The 10303-nt window shown below is 41.1% G+C and overlaps 1 protein-coding gene across 2 annotated transcripts in view; it reads left to right on the top strand.

The window, feature by feature from the left end:
* Positions 1-4048, top strand: part of me1 (malic enzyme 1, NADP(+)-dependent, cytosolic) — a 53131-nt gene extending 49083 nt beyond the window's left edge. For both annotated transcript variants that reach the window (XM_035528446.2, XM_035528447.2), the window contains 6 exons: positions 285-398; positions 533-638; positions 1866-2008; positions 2107-2280; positions 3145-3243; positions 3740-4048. In XM_035528446.2, coding sequence (XP_035384339.1) covers positions 285-398; positions 533-638; positions 1866-2008; positions 2107-2280; positions 3145-3243; positions 3740-3907 — 804 coding nt within the window. In that variant the 3' untranslated portion in view covers positions 3908-4048. The remainder of the gene's footprint in view (positions 1-284; positions 399-532; positions 639-1865; positions 2009-2106; positions 2281-3144; positions 3244-3739) is intronic.
* Positions 4049-10303: the final 6255 nt, after the last annotated feature.

Below are 10303 nucleotides of genomic sequence, written 5' to 3'. Positions count from 1 at the left end.
AATTTTCTTGTAAGTAGGGAAACCAACAACCTATGCTGGAACTTTGCAACCCTGTCAAATTTTGGGGTATCTTTCAAGACATGAAGACTGATGCAACAGTGACTGACATATAATGACTCATGTTGCCTCATTTTACATCTTGCATAATTTAATAACACACACAGTCAGCTTTCATCTCATAGAAAATGCATAGTCTTGTGTCTAAGAGCATGAAGCAGGTGGTGTTTTCTTATTGCTTGCAAAGCTGCTATTATATGCATCTGGGTGTATGTGGCTGTGTTCAGGCAGCTATGGGCATAGCTGAGCTCATTGTCATGGCAATGGAAAAGGAGGGGCTCCCGCATGAGGCATGTCTGAGGAAGATTTGGATGGTTGACTCCAAGGGTCTGATCGTTAAGGTGAGTCCAATGTACTGCGCTGCTCTTTTCTCTAAGAGGGAGCATAGCAAAGTGGTTTAAATGTAATCGTTTCAGTGTGAGTGTTTCTCTTTCACTCACTGCCACCCCCTCCCCACCCTACCACTCATTCTCAGGGCCGGAGTTACCTGACCCATGAAAAAGAGAGGTTCGCCCACGAGCATGCTCAGATGAAGAATTTAGAAGATGTGGTTCAGGACTTGAAGCCCACTGCCATCATTGGTAATGGGATTACTCAACTCACACTCATTCACTTTATACATCTGACATTGGAAATGCAGTCTGTATCTGATATTTTAACTGGACTTGTGGGGGGGGTGTAATTGAACACAGCACCACATGAATGGAATGTGCTCACATTGGGTAATGCAGAAGTGCCCTTGCTCACACTGTAACCAGATCTCAGGCAGGTGTAAACAGTCTCCCTGTACAGTGTTCAGGGAGAAAGAACCCACCCCTAGGAATGAGAGTGCACAAAGATTCTGTTCCCTCACCCACCCTAACCGGTTCACTGTAGTCCAAACTGCTGCAAACTTTCTGTTGCCTCCTGCCCTTTATAAATAATTATAACTGTGCAAAGAATATAATATTGTAATCAGTTATGACTAATTATAACTGTAAAAGACAGCTCCTTTTTGGGTAAAGAAAAAGTGCATACAGGCTGCACAATAAAATGATCTCTAGTGACCCTACACCTACACAGTTCATTTAGTTTAGCTGAATGACAGCTAACATCTGTCCCATAAATAACAGTATGACTCAGGACTGTGAGGACTGTGGACAGACCATTTTTCCATGTATATGTTGTTTCTTCACTGTGGGCGACGAATTTTAAAGTCCATATTATTTTTAAAGAAAGTCTAGCTTGTGAAGACATTTACATGTATGGCATTTAGCTGACACTTTTATCCAAAGTGACTTACAGTTATGACTGTGTACAATTTGAACAATTGAGGGTTAAGAGCCTTGCTTTGGGGACCTTAAAACAATTTTGTTAGAATTGCAGTCAATTAATGGCCTTTTAGATGTATTTTTTAGATTCTCTTTTTTAGACTTTTTTAGATTTTATATTTTTAGTTTTAGATCACTCCTATCCTCATCTCTAATATATGCATTAAAATTCTAGTACCTGGATGTGCATGAGGTTATGTATTTTCCACTTAAACTGAACCATAAATTCCACAATGATCTATTCAACTGCTTTAAAACTGTTATCAATCTTCAAGTGATATATGGTAGTGATGTCAACTACCAATGAATCATTTGACATATGCAAGCAGTCTTATGTCTTAGTCTTATGTCTTAGTCTTATATCTTAGTCTTATGTGTACCAATAATCTCATTAAAGCGAATGAGACACAGGCACATCATGAAGGCTGCAGCTCTGCAAACAAAGCCCTACTTTCCTCTTGGGGAATCTTGGAAATGATCTCACTTCCTGTCTCGCAGGGGTAGCAGCCATTGCTGGTGCATTCACACAGCGCATCATTAAAGACATGGCATCCTTCAACAAGAGACCAATCATTTTTGCACTCAGCAACCCAACCAGCAAGGCAGAGTGCACTGCCGAGCAGTGTTACAATCTCACAGAGGTAACACTTGGGAGTGTGTCTTTCTTTGTGACTAAGAGAGAGCAGGCATCCACATGTAGTTCAGTAAGTAGACTAAGGTCTCTCTCTGTGTATTCCAGGGGAGAGGTATATTTGCCAGTGGAAGCCCATTTGATCCTGTAACTCTCGCAGATGGACGGACGTTCTACCCCGGCCAGGGCAACAATGCCTACGTGTTCCCTGGTGTGGCACTAGGGGCTACAGCCTGTGCTATGAGGCACATTACTGAAGATATTTTCCTCACAACAGCTGAGGTAACAAACATCTCTCACTCCCACTTTGCTCCCTTTCTCCCTCTCTCTCGATCTCTCTCTATCTGACGGTATCTATCTTTCCATTATTGCATTATCTAAATGCTTCAGCTCCAAAAAAAAAAAAATCTTGACAGTGAATCCAACAAACAACATATAGTAAAGATTTGGTTGTGCACCAAAAAGGGTTATGCACCAAAAAGCATAACTAATTCTTATTTTCTATTGTTTTTAAACCCTTTATTTTTGTTTTTGTTTTTTGTTTGTTTAAAAAAAAAAAACAGGGTAAGATAATAATAATTCATTCTGATACTTTAAAATTCATTCTTCTCTACTGGCTTCTGCCATCAGTGGACTAGGTGCCAAGGAATATTGCCACCTGGGTGACAGGTTTTGAAAAGCTTTTTCTTGTAAACAATATCATGTCAGTCATGGACAGCTGAGCACTGACCGGCCCAGGGCCAAGTTGACATTGTACTAACACACAGCAGATTCTGAGGTCATTATGTCAGATAAGATGTTGGGTAAACATGACATTCAACAGTCTGATCAAAAGAGTAAACTGTGGGAACCTGATAGATGGGGAAGCAGCTGCTGAACCCAGTTAACCCCAGACAGAAGAATTGGATGCAGTGCTACAATAGAGTTTACCCACACAAAACAGTAAACTCAACTGATCCAAGGCAGACCCGCCTCCATCGTTGCAGCCCTGGCCGGCGAGAAGAAATGACTCCCAACTGGATTCTTAAAGCAATGTTGTGGGAACATTTGAGGTTTCACAGAGCTACGCATTTCCTATTTTGGTCATATTTTTTTTCCCCCCTTGCTATGTAAGTATATTTTTAATTTAGCCTTTTTTGGTTACAGACAATCGCTCAGCTGGTGACAGAGCATGACCTTGCAGAGGGGAGACTATATCCTCCTCTCTGCAGGATTCGTGACGTTTCCTTCAGAATAGCAGTGAAGGTGAGTGCTTAGCATAAAAGTAAACAAAACATCCAGAAGATTGGTATTAAAAATTCATTGTTAAATACAGTGTTTAACCTTATTGTTACCCATAAAAGGTGCATTCTGCTGTTTCATAATATTAAAGTTTAGTCCCTGCCACGTCATTTGCATTAATGCCAAAAGACTGGAGAGAATCCCATATTGCCCCCCTGATGTTTATAACTTAGAATTCCTAACCCAAAGTATTTAGACTTTTAATGGTTTACAGTGATATTTTAAATGAAACTGTAAGTTTAAATCCATGTGTAGATGTGCATATAAAATAAAGCTTTATTTAGTAATTCATATAAAATAGCTTGTGAACATTTTCTGCTTATTTCTATGGTTTGGGTTAGGAATATGGTCATTGTTTTTTGTTGTTGTTGTTATTGATGTCATTTTTAGTGTCTAAATCTTTTACTTTTACTGTATGAATTTAGCGACATGCTCTTTGTGGGCACCTTTGCCTTAACAGATTGTGGAATACGCGTACGAGCACAAGATGGCAGCACTGCACCCAGAACCCGCCGATAAAGAAGAATTAGTGCGTACACTCATCTATAGCACGGATTATGATGAATTTGCTGTGGACTCTTACACCTGGCCAGAGGAGGCCATGACCGTTCAGAATTGCAAACTGTGACCACTCCGTTCACAGACTGCAAGCACAGATTCATAGACATCTGAATATGTCTTTAAATGCTTGAGAGTTTTTATTTTATGATGCAGTTGGTAGCTGTAACCTTTGCTGATATGACTTAATAAAATATGAATTGATTAGCCATTTATTTGTGTTCATCAGATTTTTGAGAGCAAGTCATTGTTGAACAGGACGAGCAAAAAATTACACGCCAGTTTTCTACCATGTAAACAACCTTTCCACAGTGTAAGATTTGTTTGTTATTACACCGTTAATGTTCTATATTAGCTGCAGACAAGAGCTAATGCATTGATTCATTACTTCTGTGAAGTATTTTGCATATTAGTAAATTAAACGTATTCCAACAAAATCAGAATTTTCTTTAAAAATATTGCCATTGAGACCCGCTATTGAACGCAGTACTAATGAATGTGTGAATACCCTTACTCCACTGCAACAGAATGCAGTTCAGCTCACTGTTCAACACAAAGTGCCACACCATTCATTCTTTTGTGAAGTGTAACAACGTTTTAAAATAATACGGTGAACTCTTTCAAGTGTGAATAGGCAAATGGCTCTGTGGCTGCTCGGCGCCCTCCGTAGTTGAAGAGAATTTTATTTGTCACTTCAGAGAGGCTCATACACAATCCACATAAACTAATTCACTGAATGTATGCAGAGGTAGCACGTTACAGTAAAATGCACTAATTACTAGCTTGCTCGGAATTATTCAGTCGTAGGAACAGTGTCCTTTTGGTTCTGATGAGAAAGAGCCACTAAAACAAAGCGATTGCTGCGGATTGCTTACTCTGGGCTCCAACAGCTGTAGTAGACTACTGTGGGACCTGCAGATACAAGCCCTCAGAATCGACGACCAGACCAGAGCAGACCCGAGACGTCTGGCCGGCTGCTTGCCTGCAGGGGATGGCTCATTTTTCAATATCAGCATATCCTGTGTGACTCAACACCAGAGTTCAAGATATCGAACTATTTAAATTTTTCAGTTTTAAACTAATATTACCGTACAGCAAAAATATACTAAATTTACATATACGGCATTTAGCAGACACTCTTATCCAGAGCGACTTACAAAAGTGCTTTGTCATTTACTCATAGAATGTATCCAAGTACAGTATAGTAGGTTAGAATTAAACATACCAATGAACTAGAATACCGTAGAATACAGGGATGAATGCTGATACCTAGAAGTGCAAAATACATAAGGTCTATCTTAAACAATGGTAAGTGCTATAAACAATAAGTGCTAGAGTTTGTTAAAAAACATAAACAATGCCCTACAATAAGTACTCAAATGACTTCAGAACTGTTCTCTTAATTATCATTCGTTTTTCTGACTAATCTTAAATAACTGCATTTTTCACCGACGTTGCATCACTAATTAATTTGTTAATGGGACAGCCGCTGTTAACCTGCGGGGGGTTAGCTTCACACACGCTGTGACGTTAACCTGCTACCTATCAGGTCTACAGGCGGTAACCCAGAGAAAGCTCCCCAGTTTTTATCGTTCCCATCCATGTAGAATCCTGTTATCAGCGGTCAGGTGGTGATGGCTTTCGAAGTTAACCGTCAGTTAACTTCAGTCTACTCACAGTTGATTGACTTCAATCCCTGACATTTTAACCGGCTGTTCTGGAACCTATAACTCCGGGTATATCGGCTCGCGTTCAACTCAAGAGTTCAAGGTTAAGTTTAAGGTTTGTTAAACCGCTTTCTGAAACACCCCCTGGTCTTGCTCGACCTTGTTTACGACTTAAAGGCTTGGCTGCATGTGTGTCCAGCTCTCCGAGGTCCTCGGCTACTTCTGTCCATAAACGTTAACAGTTCTACATATTGTTTGATAATCGCAGCCACCAGTAGATGGCACTCACTGATCAATTTCCTCACAGATAGTGGCGAGAATGGGGGGAAAAAGGAGAATATAATGGTTAGTTTGATTCACGACCCACACATATAGGTTCAATCAAACAACTTTGATTAATATTATGTCTTTGTGTTTGGTATTTTTGTTTTTAGTAATCCCACTGGACAAACCTAATTAACCACAATTTTCTAATATACAGAAACTCTCCTTGTGTTAAAAAAGGCTTAAATCAATTAAGAATAGCACACTTAACAAATATCGGAAACACATATTTAAGTATCCCTTAGAGGAGATGTTATTACATTGCGCAAAGTAAGCTGTGCAATGCAGTAACATCGCTGGTGTAACACATACCGTCATACAGACGTGAATCGCTGTGGATAAGAAGGTCTGTCAAACGCTGTAAATGTAAATGAGCAAAGAGGACATGGACAGCTGAAGTTTTCCCTTTTTTACATCATTGGCTTAAATCAGGCGTCTGCAATGGTGAGTGAATTTTGTACCAGACAGCGAATGTAACTTAAGGAAGGATAAAAGTTCAATGACATGTTCCTTACTTTTCTATAAAAAATGAACATTCACCATGTTTATGTTCAAAATGATCATATCACGATGCAGGGTGAAGTGCGCGTCTGCAGACCAGTGGCGCGCACAACCTTAGGCGGGGTACTACGTGTAGCAACCAAGCGCTAGAGAGTAAGGCCTGACAACTCTGTAAATTATACACGGCTCTAGTTTAATTAAGTCTTTTCTCTTCGTTGAGAACCATGTCTGAAATAACTGTTACAGGAAGAAGAAGAAAAGCAAAGAAAGTCGTTTCTTTGTTTTAATTAATGCGTGGTGCACACTGCGTGACTTGTATGATGCTGGCATGCACTGAAACCCTGACACTTCAGGACTCCAGACGGACCACACCTTTCTGCAAGCATGTACTGTGCAAACACGCGACTACAGTCAATCACTGCGCCCCTACTTGTATGATCACCCCCGCAACCTCCCACATGTCACCCAGCGGTTGGTTTTGCTGCGACTGACAATAAAAAACATAATCGCCTGCAAAATCAACATCCTCTGCTTTGCAGGACCGATTAGCTGACATGTACCTATTGTCATGTGTGTAATGTAGGACAGGAACATAAATACGTAAGCAGTACAGAGGCCTTCTCACTGTATAGTGACCAAATTTGTGATCAATGCCTTGGCTGACCCAGACTCCTTGTACCTCTTAATTTTAGTGCATCTTGTCAAAATCGCAAAGCATCAGCTTCAGGGTTTGAGGGCAAAAACCGTGAAAGGGAGCCACTTGTTGAGAACAAATAGGGCCGATTTATTAATGTTTTTTGAACATTTACATGCATGCAGGTGAATCTCATTAGCATGCATGTGTTGGAAACAATAACCTCAATCATTGTTTCGCCATTCTTCATTAATGCTGTAATTCACTCCCACCTGAGAGCGACTGCCAAGTTTTGCGAACATCAAAGCCTTTTTTTTTAATGACCCCACCAGCACCTAACCAAAAAACCCCAATAAATTAACATGCATATTAAATCTTGTGCCCAGTAACTTGCTTTAAAAATATTGGGGGTGGAGGGGCCAGTGCATCAATGCCAGCCTTGGGGGCCAAAGGAGATTGTGTGGTAGGGGGGGAGCAGGGTCCTGGCAATGAGGTCTGCTCCACTCCCCATTAGGCACTGCTCAATATTTTGCACCACGTTGATGTGAGCAGGAGGAGTGGGGTGAGCGGGGTGAATCGGGTGAGCGGGGAAGGTAGGATGAGCAGGAGGAGTGGGGTGAGCAGGGTGAGCGAAGGGAGCGGAGTGACTTTCCCTGAGCCTCATTCGTGGCAAGTTACTCCAGTTGACATCACTCAGCACCCCCATTCCCCGGTCCGAGCACGGTCAGGGGCATCTTCCCCCGGCCTGCCTGACTCCTCGTGGGTCACCCACCCGACAGCCCACTTTGATTGTTGGAAGGGCAAGTGTGTGTCAGGAGGTGGGTGTGGATATGCCCTTCATTCTGCAGTTGAACTGGTGAGGCAGCTACTGCAAGTCATCAGAATGAACACAATTTTTTGTTTCAGTAGATTTGAGCTGGTAGAGCCTTTAGTTCTCAATAGCTTTACAGCAACAACAGCAGTTTCATAGTATCAAAACATGTTCTATAAATGTACATTTTATGGAATTTTAAATAAGAAAAACCCTGCAAACAGCAAGGTTCTGCTGCATATGCTGTAACTAGTTTGAATAATACCATGGCAAAAAAATGCATTACACCCCAGAGCAGGGGATCATTTTATTATGCATGTTCCTGCCACACTCTAAACAGTAGCTGATCCAGGTAGAGCACATCTGATCACCCCCTTGACCTCAGGATGAATGGCCTCCCAAACCAGTCCCTGCTCCACATTACCATGTAAATAGGCCAGGGAAAAGGTCAGGGTAGATTATTTGATGTCTCAGTGCAAACACAGATCAAAGCAGCATGTTCGGTGTAGGCTAAATTTACAGTAGCCAGTGTTCAATTGGCGATTTTAGCACGTCTCTTTCGTGTTACGTGTGTGTGTGTGTGTGTGTGTGTGTGTGTGTGTGCGCGCGCGCACGCACGCATGCCCTGTCTGAGGTTCGGACAAGAGAAGAGAACATTGTGTACCTGGCCCACAGGCTGCTTACAGGAAGATAGCTCATTATCCATTGTGGACAGGCACAATAGCAGCGAGGGCCGTGTTTGTGCGCACAGCCGAGACAGCACCACAAGTCCAGGACAATACGCATAAACAGCCACAGGCTTAATGGGAAATGGACAGGAGATCACCCAACTGTCACCGTAATAACGCCTGCAAATGGTGGGTATGAATAGGTCTGCAATTCCAGGATTGGAGAGATGCCCTGGACGGCTGTAAGAGGGTGGTTGTGGTTCCTGTGGGCTGCATTTTAACTGCTAGGTAGCGTTGCCAGTCATTTAGTTCTGTCCCAACATGAGTGGTTTGTAGTGCATGTGCACCAGATCAGCACAATGTTAGCTCTGGGCTTATTTATTAATGCCTCAATGCTTCAAGCTTCTGCACCAGTAATGAAAATCATTTATTCATCACAGCCTCCACAGTTTGCTTCAAAGGATTGCTGTCTGAATGCTGCATGTGGAAAAAACACTGCAGTGATATTGATTTTCAAGAGCCAGTATTTTACATGGAGAGCCTGGTGCTGTAGGCATTGTAAAGACAGCTAACATTGACCCCAATCACACACATTCAAACAAGCTTCTTTTTAAGCACCACCAGAGACTTGAAACCTGAACGGTCCAGAGTTTTTCTAGCAGTGGACATTTGTAGTTTACATTAAAGCCTTTAGGTTTTGCCTGATTTGCTAGCATATGTGAGTGTGCAATGATCATACGGTGATCATATGCTTGCTGTATCTGAAATCACACGCTTGTACTATATTTCACCATTTCTACTTTCACTGAGCACTTATTAAGCAATAAGCATAATTATACAACAGTAATGGAGTGAACAGGAGGAATCAGAATTATATAGCCATACATGTATGAATCTGCCAGTGAGGACTTTTTAAAAAAATTGAATTCCTGGCACCAGATAAGCCTCATTCATGAGTGCCAAAGCAAAGGTACCCAACACTGGAACCACCCAAGGTTGAAAAACTCTTGAGTTGAACGCAGACCTTTAAGCTGTTCATAGAAGTCTTGCTTCTCTGCCCTCTCATCGTGAGCGACGCTCAACTTCTCGCAATCACTTTTTGTTCTCTTATTGTCAAACTTGCGATATGATGTTCAGCAGGCCTTACTAAGATAAGCATATCTTTAGTCCTTGTAATGATTGCATCCTTGTTAGATAAACCGTCAATTAACTTTGCTACACAGAATATTTCTGTAATGTATTCTACATCATTGAAGCGCTTTCAGTGTTTAGCAGTGCACAGAGATTTATTGTAACTAGCAACGGTAGCGTAACTTTTATCAGAGCTTAAATTTCTGAGAAATCATTCCTTGAGATTACTCGTTGGATTGATTCAGATGTCATCATCCTTGAATTACCTTTAATGTCTTTTACGTTTATTGGCACATAGAGCTTTATCCTTGTATTGAATAAATCTAAAGGAGTCTTTCCTGTCTTGCTAAAATCAACAAAAACCTAGTGTAGCTTGTTTAGTTGCCATAGTAAACCAGTGGCAAACTTGATTAGTTTAGCATAATCTTCGACAAAAACAATAATGCCTCTAGTCAATGACAGGTCAGAAAATGCATGTACTTTAATTGAGATTTTTTAAAAAAGAAAGAAAATAAAGGAATAAAAACGATGATTAAGTACAGCGCTTAGTTGGACATTTTTTGTTGCATGGTTTTCCCCAAATTACACAACCTATTCCAACACATCAGATGTTTTATGTGAATGTTCTGTGGTTACTTTGATGAATCATTGCCTTCACATGTCCAACAACCTTAAATAAATGTTGATCAATAACACCTGTAAGTAATGCAAGTCAGTCATTAACCGCATC

Source organism: Electrophorus electricus, chromosome 11, assembly GCF_041902795.1.
Source record: "Electrophorus electricus isolate QZ-2024a chromosome 11, ASM4190279v1, whole genome shotgun sequence".
Classification (NCBI taxonomy): Eukaryota; Metazoa; Chordata; class Actinopteri; order Gymnotiformes; family Gymnotidae; genus Electrophorus; species Electrophorus electricus.
Note: the sequence above shows the minus strand (reverse complement) of the source record. Positions and strands in the feature narration are given on the sequence as shown.